Source organism: Hemicordylus capensis, chromosome 2, assembly GCF_027244095.1.
Source record: "Hemicordylus capensis ecotype Gifberg chromosome 2, rHemCap1.1.pri, whole genome shotgun sequence".
In the NCBI taxonomy this organism is placed as follows: Eukaryota; Metazoa; Chordata; class Lepidosauria; order Squamata; family Cordylidae; genus Hemicordylus; species Hemicordylus capensis.
Window position 1 is genome coordinate 198,132,048 of NC_069658.1, and position 16,181 is coordinate 198,148,228.

Sequence of the window (16,181 nt, forward strand, 5' to 3'; positions counted from 1 at the left end):
TCCCTCAGCGGAAAAGTGTATATGAATATGAAGACAAATATTTATATAGCACGTTTCAACACAAGTTCCAAAAGTGGTTTACATATAAATGAATGAATGGCATGGAATGGCTCCTTGTCCCCAAAGGGCTCACAATCTAAAAGAGTGTATCCAAGACTGGGACCTACTAAAAACCTCTGAGTGAATACAAGGTGGGAGAAAGCAGGCCGGTCCTCATTGCAGAACTACATGTTGCAGAACACATCCCCCAAATGAAGCATCTGCAGGTGCTGAATCTCATAATGCCTAACCAAAGTAGGCAAGGAGGTCCAGGTGGTAGCCCTACCGATATCTGCCAGGGGTGTGAGGGTAGAAAGTGCTGCTGAAGTGGCACTCTTGGCCCTTCAGAACATCTCTGGGGTTGCAGGCCAGCTCGGCGGGCTTCTCCTCAATGGGCGTGGCAGAATTGGAGGCCTGCACCCCCAGGGACATGCAGGTTTGAGAAGCTGATCAGGAGGATCTGGACTCCCTTGGCTCCCTGAGCCGTGCTTTAGAAGTGGCAGCCATGGCTGCATGCCACACTTCCCTGCAGGCAGGCAGGCAGAGGTGGCAGAGTGCAAGCAGCAATGTTGGAGGAGCCCTGACACACTACAGTTAACTCTGAATAGTGGTGCCCCCGTGAACGATGGGCTGTCTGGCTGCATTCCATCTCCCTTTCCCCACCGACTCCACTAATCCACAAAAAGAAGGTCAAAAATTGGGGTGGGAAAGTGGAATGGAAAATCCAAGGCAACAGAGAACAAAATAGGCACCTGCTCCGGAGCGAGACAGGGTGAAAACTGGAGGCCAAGAGGGCTGCCCCTCCCATATATATGCCCCTCTTATAAAGACTTCATAAGTCTTTCAGAATTGGCCCTGTCTTGGAGCAGGTGGGGAGGAGCAATCCAGCTTTGGATACACTTCCCCACCGAGGAAGGATACACTTCCCCACCGAGGCACTCTACCTCCCTGAAGTCACCAGTCAGAGATTTCTGGGAGACCACACCTCTCTTATGAGGACCACCAGCAAGAGATCAGCCTGGTCCTGGACAAATTTAAATGCTCATTAGACTACCAATTCTGGCACTGTCAAACCAGTCTGTCTTCTCTACCCATTCCCTTCACTCTTCTTGTGGCTAGCCTTTGACTGACAGCCTGAGGGCAGGGCCAGAGTTTTATTTTGAGTTTTGTACAGTGCAGAGTTAGCACCCCAATTCTCTGCTTCCTGTCCCCAAGACATGACCAGTCTTTGCAAGTAAAGTTCCCTGCCCAGAGGGCAATTAGACCCTGTCTGCTACCAGAAGGAGGAGATGCCATCCCAGTTAAAAGACTGCCCTGCTCCAGTTAGGGGGAGAATTCTTCAGCAAAGAGCATTTCCCCTCCTCTCCAGTCTCCTCCTGCCCCACTAGCCTAGAGCCAACCTCCTTTAAAGTACTCACATGTAGAGATCACGTTCTTCGAGAGCCAGTGATACTTGGTCTGCACTGGGGGTCTCTCCCACTACTCCTGTCCAGCCAGGCTCACTGCAAGCCAAGAGATTATAAAGAACTAAGCAAGCGAGTACTAGCTGCACTGAGCCTAGCAAGCCAACTCTGCAAGCTCCCATCTACCAAAAGGAAGCCTGCAGGCAGGTGGTGGTGTGAGAACTGGTCGTGCCGCAGTGTCACGGCTTGCATAAGGGACTTCGTGCATTTACTAACATTTGTGCCATCTTCCTTCCATGGAATTCTAAACAGGTCTTTGGGGTACCAAGGCACTCCCAGCCAGACCCAGACCTGTTTAGCTTCAGTAAGCTGGCAGCATTATGTGCTTTCAGACCATGCCCAGCACCCAGATTTCTGAACCTATGAAGCCTTTCCCCCCAAATACAGAGTAGGGGGTCTCCAACTGCAGGCCAGCAGCTGCTGGCCTACAACTCCCATCATCCCTAGCCACAATGGCCAGTAGCCAGGGATGATGGGAGCTGTAGGTCAACATCTACGGGAGGGCTGCAGTTGGAGACTCCTGATAGAGGGAGATTATTGTTCCAATTAGCCTTTTATTGGCTGCTCTGATTAGAAACGGATTCCTTCCCAGCACCTATTACTTGATACTTTTATCTGGGATTTTCTGTACTGGAAACATGTGCTTATGGTCCCTCCCATTTGAGACCGGGGTGTATGTGAATAGAGGCGTGCATGCAGATACCTACCTCTGAAACCAGTCTTTGAACATCTTCTCGGTCCCAGAGAGGTTTCTGTGTGGGTTCAGGACATAGAAGGTGCTGCTAACATTGACACCCTGGTTCAGGATAGTCTCTTTCTGATACTGTTAAGAGATTAGAAAAGCTGCCTTATACAAGCATGGGGAAAGCCGCATCAAATCTGGCACTAGACATATTTCCACAAAAAGCAATTGCCTAAATTAATCCAATTACATCTGCAAGCTGGTTTACACAAGCCACAGAATCCAGCTTTTAGTAGTATAAAATTGTGGTGGCTTAAAAAAAATTTCTAGTTCTGATTCTAAGTGATCCAGTGGACTCAGCAGCAGTAAACACAGGGCTCTGTACTTTCAGTTTAATGGCTCACTTAGACTAAGAGTCCAGAGCTCAGTGCTTACCACTGGCCAGTCCACTGGATCACTTAGAATCAGAACTGGGAAGAGGTCAAAAGGACCCTCCAGATTAAACAGCTTATCCAAGGGCAAGTCTATTCATCCATCAGCACAGACCTTTCCCCCTCCTAGACAATGTATGCAAAACCAAGAGCAAACAGAGAGCAGGTATACTGCAGAAGTGCTCCTCCGCAAATAACTCCAGCTGACTCAGGCTGGCCAGCCAAGCCTCATACCACTAAGGATAGCTCAGTACCATCTCTAAGCTAGCCCTATAGGACCTTGCAAATGTAAGTCTCTCCTAGCCTTGCTACTATAAGACCTGTTCATTTACAATATCCCCAATAAGGTTGCGATGAAACTCAGGTCTCTCTCTTAGCCCAAGAATGCCTGATACTTCCACTCCACCCACAGAGTGCTCTTTATGGGAGACATTCCTCCCTTTTGATACTGAATGAGGACAATCCTTGCCTTCTGTCATTGAAGGCACAGAGCCATCAAGCTATATAGTCTCGAACCCTTTTCACAATAGGTGACCAGCTCAAACCAGACCTACCTTTAGACATGTAAGCTCAGACTCATTAAAGAGCTGGAACCTCCCACTGGGACTAAGAGCAGCATTACATTGAAGATGCGCGCTGGTTCTTTCCTTTGGATTCAAGAGCTGTCTATCTCTGGAAGAGTGGAAAAGCCTTCCCCCACTTTAATCACTATAAAATAGATGGCCAATCACCCATCATTTTGTCACCCATATAGTCATGGATTGCCAGTAACCAGGCACCAAGTCATCAGCTGCTACTGGTGTCCCAAGGGAGATGCTGTAGAGATTAACACACTTTCAGCCAAGGACCTGCCTACTGCCCAACTAAGGTAAAACTAGTTAGTTAATTTCATATACCTAGATAGTGGCTTCAGTCTGGTTTAAAAGGTTCTGGAGGGTTATTTGCAAAACTCTTCCCCACGTGCCTCATAAGGTCATGCACTACTGTTGGTTTGTTTTAGGATAATACACTGTTGCCTAGAGCATTGTTGGGTTGCGTGGAGTCCAGCTGTACAATGCCTGCAAGTCCCAAACCAGACAGTTCTAGATTGTTGAAGCCGGTCTGAGCCTGGTCAGTGGCTTTAGATCAGTCTTCAGCTGGTGGCAGCCTACATTGAGGGAGTGGCGTGCTCCTAAATTGGGATCAGAGAAATCTCTCTACTGAGGGTAGATCCCAGAGAAGCATTAGAGTAACCTTTGGCCCATAACAAAGGCAGACACCGGCATCTAATGCATGCAAGATCTTTACTGCTTAGCTAGGACCATATTTGTGCATTTTGCTCTTAAAGGGAGACGTTTTCTGCCTGAGCTATGTGCTACTACTTGAACAGACCCTTTACCTTTTTTGTAAGCAAGGAGCTGAGCAGGAAATGCAGAGATGGCAAACGAGTCACTGACTGGCTTCTCAGACATGGTATGTTTTCCCAGGGGAGCTTCTGCAGGTGCTAGAGAGGAAAATTGAGCGATATAGGGGAAAATCACTAGGCATATACAGTGGTGCGAGTTTCTTCAGCCCAGAAGGAGAGGCAAGGAGGGGAGCCCCTGATGAGGACCACTCACCCACAGAACCCAATAGGCTGCTTCTCACCTGGCCAAAAGGAAAAAAGGCTGTGAGCTGCACTCCAGTTCTGCTAGGCAACCTTTAGTGAAGTGAAACTGGCCAGGCCAAAAGCAGCAGAGAAGGGACAACTGGAAAGCATCCTTTCCACAGGAGAAGAGATGGTGGTTTTACCTTTCCCGTTAGCCTGCCAGGTAAGGAGCAGCCCCTTTCACAAAGCAAGGAACAGTTCAGATGCAGCCTGAGGGCCCAACCTTGATGTAAACAAGAAAGAGGCAGTGCCCTTCACTCACCTTATCCAGCACGAGGACCAAATGGCCACGCGATGCCTGACCAGTGTGGGACCCCAGTTTGTCCACTGCCTCCTGCAGAAGGTGCTGGGCTCTCTTGGGTTCAGCCAGGTTGAGCCCCCAAGCCAGGCACTGCACATCTTGTTGGGTCAAGAGATGTGAGCCAGTTAGCATAGCCTGTTGGGAGGAGGACAGAAGTCAGAGGCATGCCATTTCTGACCCAGAATCTCTGCGTAATGTTGCCTAGCACAGTAATGCCTTGTGTAAAAGCAAAGAAACCAAGAAGGGTGGAAGTAGTTAAGGTGTCGCAGCACATTTTTTGTGAGGCAAGATTAAAGCTTTGGAGGTTCTGTCTAGAAAGGGGGAGACAGGCAGGGGGACAGTAGAGGATGATTGAGTTATCAAGTGAGAAGAAAGCAGAACAAAGAGGGCTCTCGCTCTCTGAGTAATAGATTCAGGGCCATCCCGTGACGCAGGTTTTCAGCAGAGTTCCGAGGGCAGACAAGAAGAGAGCACTGCACACAATGTGTAATGAACAGAATGCATAGCTACAAGGTATAGATGGTGGCTCCTGGCTTTAAAAGAATCCAGGTATATTCATGGGAGGAATATGAACCCATCAACATCTCATTATCTGTGATTGCTAAACAGTACCTCCATATTTGGAAGCAGCGCACCCATTAATACCAGGTGCTGCAGACAAACACAAGTCAGCAGCTTCGCACCCTGATCGGGGCTCCCTAGAAGTGTCTGGTCAGCTGCTGTTAGAAGCTGGATGTTGGATGTTGTTGTTTTTTAAGTTTTAAATAAAAAGGCTATGCAAAGCAGCGTACAATTAAGTGATAAAAGCCAGCACACAAGTTAAGTTTCTTAAAACAGCCACACACAGTTTTAGGCAGATGAGATTGTCTTTGCCTGACATTTGGTCCAATGCAGCAGATCCCCAACTGAGAGACACCCAGGCTCCTTACCTTGAGCAGTGCCAGCTCCACCCGCTCACAGCCACACTCCCTGAGACACGTCTGAAGGTGGGAGGCTTCCTGTGCCAAGCTCCGGTCCTCATAGGCTGGCAACAGGGCGCCCCTCCAGCAGCCCAGCACATCTGTCTCCAGGGACTCTGTCAACGCCTGTGGAGTGAAAAGAGTTCCTTCAGGAAGAAACTGCTCGTTGTCCAATTGTCAATGATGGCCATGGAAGGGAAGGACTTGGAGCAGTAACCCAGCTTCCAAGCAAACTCTTAACCCACTGTTTTCCCCACAATTGCCACCAGTATACGACGCAATGAGACAGTCAAGTTTTTTTTAGGGAGGGAGGGGGACAGCAAGAATGAAGGGATCAGATATAAATAATTGGTAAAGCAGTGAGATTCTGACCCTGGCCATCTAAACCTTCCCCTGCCAAAAAAAAGGCCCAGGCTTGTGACTAGCATCACCTTCTCTGGTTCATCATAGGGGCCCATACAGAGGCAACACTTCTGTCAACACCTCCCCCCTTGAAGGCTGTATGAAACCTCACCTTCATTCTCTTATCCAACGCAATCCGGCCAAGCCACCAGTCCTCCTTTTCTGTGAGGTTAGAGATCTCTTTCTGTTTCTGCAGGATGGCAGCCAACTCACCAAGCACCGCGCTTAAGGGCACCTAGGAAGAAGTGGCCTCATGAAGGAAGGAAGCAAGCAAGAACAATGTCCCATTGGAAGTTTGTTGCCCAGCCCATTACCTTGGAGCATATGGTCTGTATTAGGATGGTCACTGGGGTGGCATCCTTCTCCAGCCGTGTCAGCAGGAGGGTGTCCCCAACAGCACCCGGCTGGATGCTCACCAAGGTCAACACGCACACAGTTACCCCTGTGACAGAAACAGAAATGGGGTCCAGTTAACAAAAGGAGTAGGCTACTATGTGGTTTTCCAACCCAGCGGAAGCATTAAAAGGAGCCCTTTGTTTTACAGAAACACAAGATGGGTTACGATTGCACCATCATGTCCTGAACCTGGCTTCAGCACATAATCTCTTGCATTCCTGAAGACACACAGCTGCCTCTTCATTTCCCCCTTTTGAAACTGAACAGGTTTCTAGTCCGCATTTTGAGAAACTGTCTATATTGTATTTCTTTAAGAGCCAGGCGTTCACTGATAGTACAATATCCAGGGATGTCTAGGACAGAGCTCTGGGCATCTTAATTCTATCTCCTAAACTCTTGTTCCCTAAGCATCCCATATTGCCGAACAGCAGCCTGCATAAGTATACATACAGCAAACAGAATAAAGAGCACAGCAATTCACTTTACTCATTTTGCTTAGTATTTTGCTTTCACTCCAGCCACAATTTGTATTGCACCATATGTGTTCCAAGTTTCCAAGTACAAGGGAACACATTGCAAGCTGCCAGCTCATTAAAGGTTCTACTGCAGTGACCAGACAATGGCCTTTTCTGCTTGTGGCTTTCATGCCACAGTATCAACATGACATCCTTTAGAAGGACTGCTGAATAGGCCTCTGGCCATTTTGTTATTAGAAGCGGCACTGCTTAATTGCTAGAGGGCAAACACTGTCCCTTCTCCCACACAGTCAGTCATATACCACAGGGGATTTGTTGCAGCTGTTCTCTGAAGTTCCTTGTCTCCAACTCGGTTGTGCTGGGACAGCTGAACTCAAAGAGCTTCTCTAGCTCAGAGAGATGCTGGAGCAGAGAACCAGCATTTCCTTCTTGCAGGTTAAGTGCCTCCAGTTGTTTGGCTGCATTCGCCACCGATGCCTTTTTCATTTTGCTAAGATTGAAGACGAGAAGCAAAGGTCATTCAGGCACTAACTTTCAGAGTACCCCAGAGAGCACAGGGCGAGCAAGGTTTCATTGCAGAGATGGCTACAGCTACACACAGCCTCACCCCCCACCCCAGCCTCTGTATTCCAACAGCAACATCAAGCCCAACCTGTTCAATAATCACAACATCTAAGCAACTACCAACTTCTACCTACATGGATTTTGAACAAGCTACAGTTCCAGAATGGTTAACAAACACATCCATTTCACACTAGTGAGGTCTGGGTGGGTGGGTCCCCAGGGTGGGTTTAGGAAACAGAGACTTTCAATTTTATGCTAGTTGCATTCCTGGTAGAAGTCTGATGGGGGTGCAGCTTAGTGGTCGAAAATCTGTTTTGCATATAGAAGATCCCAAGTTCAGTTCCTGGCATATCCAGGTAAGGCTGAGAAAGACTCCTGCCTGAAACCTGGGAGAGCCACTACCAGTCAGTGTCAACAATGAGCTAGATGGACCAATGGTCTGACTCTGTATAAGGCAATTTCCTATGTTTCCAATACAGACAGTCAGTTTTTCTGAAGCTGTGTGCCAGGGCACACTGTGCCATGAAAGAGGGGGCAGAGGCTTCCAGAAGTCTGAAGTGCCCACCCAAAGAGGAGACTGCCCATTGTATAGATGACTCTCTGCAAAGCAGGCAAACCATTATGAAAGAAATGTAGATTCAGTTCTGGTTCATCAGTATTTAGCTCACCAATTGCAGGCCAAGTACCTGATCACTGGACCAGTTGCCAGAATTTGGTTTTGGTTTAGGCTGAAGGCAACCATTTTTTTTGTTTCAAGTTCTGCTCCAGTCCACTGAAAAAGTGAACCAGGTTTGGGGTCTGGATTCAGATTTGGTTTGAATCTCTGCTGCTCTGGCTCTGGCTCCTCCCAATAAGCTCCACATGGACGGGCAGTTCTGCTGCATCTGCTCTGTTTGACACAATAGGGAGCAGAAGTACTTGCCTTCGGGGCAGATGCTAGATGAAGATCTGGATGAATCACTGCTCTAAGCTTACAAAGATCAGCAACTCATGCAGAGGAACCTCTATGAAGATGGGTCATTTTTACTCATACATGGTAAACCTTACAATTCTCCAACTTTACATACACTGTTTGCCCCCAGCCCCCATCCAAATCCTCAGCATCTCAAATTTGAGCTCTTACTTGAGTCTCTTGTGCATGGTGCTCATCATCTGATGACGGAGAGTGACAGAAACAGACTCTGAAACCAAGTAGGCAGTAGCAAGGGGGTCCCGGTTTCCAATGCACAATGCCATGAGGTGGCAGATATGGCGGTAGAGGGCACCAGATGGGTAATGACTAATCAAGTAGAAGGCAGCTTGCAGCAAGTTGTAGACCGAGTCCATGGATAAGGTGGCTATAGTAGTTAGGGGGAGAGGAGGAAAGCAATTCCAAATTCAGTGTAAGTTTATTAAAAACATTAAGACACCCACTTAAGCTTAGGCAGGGGGTGCTTAAAAACCTTGTTAAAAACCCAGATTTGGATCCAAGCACAGACTTCTAGACCTGGTTGCAGTAGAGACGCAAGTGTCACAAGGGCCCAAACCAATTGCATAGCCCTCTGCCAGGACCAGAGCAGAAGCTCAAGTGTAAGGGCCTCTGGATCTAGAAAGCAGCTATGATCCAGGATGCAGAGCACTGAGGTCTTAAGGAGAAGCTTTGTCCCTCTGAGCTTTTCTAGCCTGACAGATCTTTATGCCCTTCAAGGTCCATATCCAGTAGAGGCCTGCAACTTGGCACTCCTAATTCCCAGAACTGGGATGAGGTAATGAAGCAGGACCATACATAGACAAATTCATAGATGCTTCATAATGTTTACAGGTTGTTCCACTCTGCAAAAGAGCAAGCAATAAGCCAAGCCACACCACCACACCACTAAAGCCCTATTCAGACATTGCATTTTACTGATGTCTGAACACTTGTACATATTTTTGTGAATGACTGTACCTGCATTTTTAAAGTGAACCTTTTGTTCACATTGTTTTGTATAGCAGGTAGAGACCAAGTATTTAGGTAGTACAGAAATGTAAAATAAAATAAGCAGGATCAGAATTTGTCCACATCACACAATTCATACAGGCTGAAGAATTCAGGTTTTACATAAGACCAGACTCCTAAGCATACCGAGTGCACAGCATTTCAGGGTCTGCCCCATACTAATTTCTAAAGCCTTGGCTTCAGGCAGACCTTTCCATTAAGGAAGAAACTGTTAGGAATGGAGTGGAGAGAAGAAACATGGGGGTAGAGGGTGGGGGGGACAGGAGAAGTGCTTATGTTTCTTACTAGAATCTGTGTCCAGAGAAGACGCAAGAGCATGCAGGTCAAAAGGATCCTTGGAGCCTCTGTTCTCTGCAGTCAGGAAAGTCTCCCGCAAGTCACTGCCAATATCTCGCCGGAGAACCTCTTGGTCCTCTTCCGTGCCCTTTGACCTAGGGGTAGGCCGCTTTCTGTTTCCTACAAGGAGATTCATGCTTACTTGTCAATACTCCCCACTAAGTGTTGCTTTCAGGGTTTTTGATCACAATTAAAGAAATGCTGCCATGCCACCCCAGCACAGAATTTGTCCAACACATCTTGGGAAATAGAAGAAAGACTTGTTACATTCTAAAAAGGATTAAGAAATTTATTATGGCTTAAACGTTTGTAGACTAGAATATCAATTTATAAAAGGAGCCCACAAAAGCCTATGCCTCAATGAATTCCTTGGTCTTTTTAGGGTGCCACAAGTTAGTTTGCAGCAGACACAGATTAAGCCTCATCCCCTGGAATTTGTCACCAAGACATTTCAGCGCTTTACTTTTAAAAACAAGTTTCTAGCCCTTATAGCTGCAAAGATAAACTTGAAGCATGTGGGTAATGCCTGCTAAAACCTCAGAAGACAGAAGAGTGGCTATTTCCAGTGGCTGGAGATGGGTTTCAGTGCCCTGCAGAGTTATGGAGAGAGACAAGGACCCAGCAGAATTAGAAGATGCATATTTTTGCACGAGCGGTTCAGCAGACATTTGATTTAAAGTGCAAAGTACCACAGCAGTTCTCAATTCCAGAAACCGAAGTGGAAATTTGGCCCCATGAGAAGTTTCAGGAAGAGCCCTCCAGTTCTCCCAGCTGCAGTCTGTGCTCTGCCCAGGAAACTAGTTCTTGTGGAAAGGACGGGTTTTCAAGGATGACTCTGAATTTAAGACAACCTCCTTAAAAAGTTAAAGTCAAATACAGGTAATACCTGTATTTATTCAGAAGGAACAGGACCCTGAATTTAAGATGACCTTCTGATTTCTAATATCAAAGGATTTGGAACACCTCTAGTCTTGGATTCAGGGGAACACAGTACATTCTCATGCTTCCAGGGCAGTTCATTATTCCCCCTCATGCCCTGCTCTTTGCTCACAAGGCTCTGCATAGCTATCATGGCAAGGATCAGGTCTCGCTACCTAGCTCCCCATCTAATGCAGTTCTTTAGTGCCTGTTTTTCCATAGGCCAGAAATAAATGAGTTGATATATGCTGTGCTTTAAAATCTGAAGAACTAGAGACTCTCCAATACCTTTATTCAGAAAGTTTTTTTTAATGCAGCCATCAACTCAGCTTCTCTCTTACCAAGTAGGAGCTTATTTGCATTTCTCATTTCAAAAGCTTGATAATCTATAAGTGTAGACACATTCCTCAAATCTCAGCTACTTTCCTCGAGAAGTTCAAGTGGTTCAATGAACCACTTAGTTCATTCTTACATTTCTGCCTGCCACCTTCTGCTCCTGGATTTCTCAAGCAGCCAAACCCACCTTTAACTGCCATCGCCTCCTCCTCAGAGCCTCGCAAGACCTCAAAGCTGGCCTCAAGCCCCTCCTTAATGGTCCTCAGAACCTCCTTTTCTTCTTCTTCCTGCGCATTCTTAGCTTTTAGAGTTCTCTCCTCACAAGGAGGTTCCTGGCTGTCGTCTTGCTGTTTTCCACGCCTAGTGGCTCTCTTGCCACATGGCCTTCCATGTTGTGGTTTTGTCTTTGCAGTTTGGGAGCAGTCACACGAAGAGCTGGTACTGCACCCCTCCATTTTGGCAAGGCTCATCTTAGATTGCTTTCTGCTGGAGGCAGGCCTCTGCCCTGGCCTGCAAGTGGCAGCAACTAGTTCTTTGGCCACAGGGAACTTGGGGTCCTGTGCAGTTTCTGGAAGATCTTCAGGGTCACTGTCATCACTGAAGTGGGCCTGAGAAGACAACGAAGTTTGCTTTAGCCTCACCTCAACCTATTTCTAAAGCTTCTGTAGCAACATTATGAGCTACTGACTAAAGCTTTATTAAGCTCCAAGGCAGTGGTTCCGAACCTGGGTTGCTCCAGATGTTGAACTACTACTCCCAGCATCCCCAACCACAATAAGTTTTAGCTGGGAATGTTGGGAGTAGTAGTTCAGCAACATGTAAAGGAACCCAGGTTGAGAACCACTGCCCTAAGGGAACAGTACAGGGCAAGTCTCTATGGAGAGATTGTTTCCCTTCGAAAAGGTACAAAAATGGGAAACCTTTAGGAATCAGAGTTTGGAATATTTTCCCTTTGAAAAGGTAAAGGATTTGGGTATTTTTCAATTAGAAAAGAATGAAGGGTAGGACAGGGACATGATAAAGGCTTAAGTTACTGTTTTAAGAATTGCCAGGGAAATAATCTCATAATACCAGAACTCAGAATCACCCAATGGAGTTAATTTGCAGTAGGCTATAGGCACACCAAAAAAGGAAGATTTTTAAAAATGGAAATTTTATTTATTTATTTAACATATTTCTATACCACCTAAAACTTGCATCTCTGGGCAGCTTACAATTAAAACCATTTAAACATTAAACTCATTAACATTAAAATCTGTTAAAACCCAATGTAGCAGATTAAAGGCTTTGTCTCCAGAGCAAGCTCACGTGAGGGGAAAAAAAGCTAAATCATCCCTGCTTGAACTACCTGGCTAGGCTTCTCCTAAAACTATTCTGTATTATCGGTAGGTTCAAATGCTGCCGCCACCACCCCTCTTATCAACAGATTTCGAACCTCCCTGGGCTTGGGGTGGAATCCCAGGGAAAACTATTTTGCTGTTGGATAAGTACAAAAATCTTCCACATGCAAGCCTAAACATGGTGAGAAAACTGATAATTGCTGAACGTTTGAGAATGTGTTTGCACCAGAGAAAATACCCCTTCGACCCTGCCTTCTCCTAAGTTAAAAACCAACTCGGAGAGGCTTGTAAAAAGAAAAAAACTAAAAAAAACCCCAGTTTTATTCAATTACTACAGACTGCTTCTGTCTGAGGCTCTCAGCTTTTAAATACAGTTAAAAATACTTGGGTTACAAAAATAGGTTGTCTTAATGCACACTTAAATGTTTATAGAGTCTTTTGCAATGCCCCAGGTAGGAAAGGCTTAGGCTAGTATTTCTTATTTTAATTACGTTACAGGTAAACAATAATAGAACAGTATCAGGAATATGCAAAAGCACACACACCAAATAAATATAAGTTTCTATCGCAAAGTCTGACTAAACAAATGTTTCCCTAAATTAATCTTCCTGAAGCCAAAGCCCAGGCTTCCTTTCCTTGAACTCACCAAACTCTGGATGAGAATTCAACCTTCCTGGCCTCCTGTCTTTCAAGGATCTGCAGAGTTATTCTCCTGTCGCCATCCTCCATGGCTACATACCCTCCCAAGCACCTCCAGCCTAGCTTCTCCTCACAAAAGAACTCCCTTCTTCCTGGCAACAGCTCTCCAGGTCCCACCCACCTGGTGTGCTGATTGGCTGAGCCCTGGAGTTCACCAGCCTGTCAGTCAAGACAGGGTTAACTTCCAGTTAACTCTTTAGAGAGGGAGGGGAGGCTGGTCACTACATCCAACATTAAAAGTATTAAGACCATAAATCTAATTTAAAGCCTGAGTGAATAAATAGATCTTCAGTGCCTTTTTAAAAGTTGCCAGAAATGGGGACATTATATGCATTGGCCAGTAACAGACAGCTTTAAAAGAGGATTGGACAACATGGTCTAATAGCCACAATGGCCAAACCCCGCCCCCCCTCTATAAAACAAAAAGAGGCAGCACCCCTCCAATGCCAAACACTGTAGACAAGATGACCATCACAATGATGCCCTGTGCTTATGGACTTCCAGATTCATCCCTGCAGTTGATAACAAGAAGCTGGACTAAACAGACTGCAGTCTCACAGAACAAGATCATTCTTTTCTTCACTATATACCATGTGTTAAACCTTGGGTCCTCAGATGCTGCTGAACTCCCATAATCCCCAGCCACAATGGTCAAAAGCAATGATGCAAGTTTAGTTCAACAACATCTGGGGACTCAAAATTAATAATCCCATGTATGTAAGTAAGTAAAATTCTACTCTCACTGGGCTCCAGCACCAGTAATTAGGGAGTACTCAATTACCTTAAGACGAGACTTCATTCTCTTGGACACTTTGGGAGCCTTTGGAAGCTCAACCTTCAGCCTCGGAGAAGATTCCTCAAAGACCACAAATGGAGCCTTGAGAGTGAGGGTTGGCTTGGCTGCCGAAGACCGGCTTGTCTTAGCAGTCTGACGGGGTTTCTGTGCTGGGGTACAGTGTTCTATAGGTAGCCTAACAACTGGAGGAGCCTCTGAATCAGAGTCCACCAGGGCAAATGGGTCACTGGGGTTGACCGCAAGCAGTGACTTGGCTCCTTGGATTCTCTTGGGTTTTGCTTTCTGGGCTGCCACTGGCTGTCTCAGAGTTTTACTTTTCAGGGTTTGTGTAGGAAGTGCACCGAGTGTCTTCTCTGCTGCTGGCTGGTTTTCTGGGTTCCCATGGAGAGACAAGGGCAATTTCCAGGACCAAGCCCTAGAAAAAATGCTTGAAGTGCAGCCACCATGATGGGAAGCTAAGACAGAGATGGCGGCTACAGCTTTGGTAAGCAGCAGGCTGGCCCTTTGGTATTTGAATCCAGGCAGCTGAGGCCCCTTGGAGCAGAGCAAGGTCAACCCAGCCTCCAACAGCTTCCATAGTTTCTTCTCTGGTTGACTTGTGCTCATGCTTTGTTTTGCCAGGGCCACATAGATATCGGCCACCAGATCATCAAGGAGCCCAACTGTGGGCTGATGCTGGACTCCAGCCTTCTTTCCATTGCCTTGAGAAATGCAGGCCAGCATGTTGGAGATACGCAGACTTACTGTGGCACATTGTTTCAGACCGGCTTCAAGGAGACGCAGCCCTTCCAGCCTGTTGCCATGAGCCAGCTCCCCCTCCGCAGAGACAACCAGCCAGCAGAGGCAGACCACTGAGAGGGCCACATCTGAGCAAAGTGAGCAGTGGCATGCCTCTGGATGAGTCAGAAAGATGGGCTGCTTCTTCAGCTTTGGCTTCAGCACTGGTGAGGTGGTCAGAGGAGCCTCCTTCTGCGCAGAGACTGTGTCGACAAATTCGAAGGAGACCTCTCTCAAGAAAGTCTGCTCTTCTTCAAAGGGCTCCAAGCACAGACCTGGGGGCTTCTTGGGCCTAGATCCACCTTTCTTGGGCTTGATTTTCACATTATTGGTTTCCCCTTTTGTTTCAAACACTGGAGATGGAAGAGATTGGCTGGTTTAGCATTTGCTCCTTGTACTGAGTTTAGCAACACACACACCCTGCCCCATCTGGCCTGCAAAGGCATATATGAATTTAAGCAGAGTCTTCACCCACCCAGCCCCAGGAGTAAGTACTGTTAAAGCAGGCCTTGACATATTCTCTTTGACTCTAGGAGAGCCAGGCAATGGACACTTGACAACATTACCAGACTCCATGACAGACATAGTGGAGGGAACAGAGGATAAACAGGCTTCTCTTTATCCCGTTTACAAGTAACATAATTAGAGCAAGGACAAGGCTGCCTAGGACAAATAAAGATTAATTAACTCTGCTTCTGAATATCCTAGTCTAGGTGCCACAGTTAAATTTCTAGGCACCATCATGGCTTGCTGAGATTTGTCAAGCCCTGTGATAAAAATGCTTTTCCTCCTCTGGGCAGGACTCCCAATATCTATGTAACTCAGACTCCTCACACCAAATTATATGTATTTTTCTAGGTAAGTACCCCGACACAGAGCTGGTTTCTCTATCAAAGGGTGTTAAATGTTTGGTTTACTGGCCTTTACCTGCACAGTGGAACCTAACAAATTATGGTCAGCATCATGCTTGCCCCTAAGGAGAGTATGTTCCTGTCCAGCATGAACTTATGAAGCTGCCCTTCCACAGTGTCAGATCATTGGTCCATCTAGCTTGCGATTCAAGTCTAACCCAGTTCAGTTTGAACCAGCCTCATTCAAACGGTTTAAGTTCAAACTGGACCAGCCCCATTTTGTGAGGGCTGGTCCAAGTTCAAACCAAACCAAGTTCGGTCCTGATCAAACCGTTTTGGGATGCTTGTAAAGGGGAATCCAGGAAGGACAAGCAAAGGGGGATCCCCAACTGTAAAAGGGGGATGAAAGGGTGGGCGGGGGGGGGCAGCAGGCAAGAGAGCACTTACCCACAGTGGCTCTAGGCCCTGCCAGTCCCTTCCCCCTCTAGCAATGCAGGCTGGTGGGGCCATGCTGCTGGGAAGAGAGGGGGGTAGTGCTGGAAGGGCCAAGAGCCGCCGCCGCAACTGGTGGCAAGATGCCCCTTCTCCTGCCCCCCCGCCCCTTCAACCCCCTTTAAAAGTTAGTGATTCCCCTTTGTTTATAAAAAGGGAATCCTTACTGGATTCCCCTTTACAAGCATCCCAAACTGGACCAAAGCATTTCATTAGAACTGACCAGTGGTTCAGTTTACAGACCAGCGGATCCATCTGTATTTATTTATTCTTATTTATTTATTTGATTTCTATACTGCCCTTCCAAAAGTGGCTCAG

At 46.7% G+C, this 16,181-nt stretch overlaps 1 protein-coding gene across 4 annotated transcripts in view; it reads right to left on the reverse strand.

Moving 5' to 3' along the window:
- Nucleotides 1-16,181, reverse strand: part of ESPL1 (extra spindle pole bodies like 1, separase) — a 57,923-nt gene that overhangs the window by 2,217 nt on the left and 39,525 nt on the right. For 3 of the 4 annotated variants that reach the window (XM_053297402.1, XM_053297405.1, XM_053297404.1), the window contains 12 exons: nt 13,729-14,873; nt 11,096-11,516; nt 9,604-9,774; nt 8,464-8,677; nt 7,079-7,266; nt 6,219-6,346; nt 6,017-6,139; nt 5,473-5,628; nt 4,505-4,678; nt 3,994-4,098; nt 2,210-2,325; nt 1,458-1,541 (listed from right to left, as the gene is read on the reverse strand). In XM_053297402.1, coding sequence (XP_053153377.1) covers nt 1,458-1,541; nt 2,210-2,325; nt 3,994-4,098; nt 4,505-4,678; nt 5,473-5,628; nt 6,017-6,139; nt 6,219-6,346; nt 7,079-7,266; nt 8,464-8,677; nt 9,604-9,774; nt 11,096-11,516; nt 13,729-14,873 — 3,025 coding nt within the window. Of the gene's footprint in view, nt 1-1,457; nt 1,542-2,209; nt 2,326-3,993; nt 4,099-4,241; nt 4,420-4,504; nt 4,679-5,472; nt 5,629-6,016; nt 6,140-6,218; nt 6,347-7,078; nt 7,267-8,463; nt 8,678-9,603; nt 9,775-11,095; nt 11,517-13,728; nt 14,874-16,181 lie in introns of those variants that run through there. The other variant, XM_053297403.1, reaches the window with a different exon arrangement.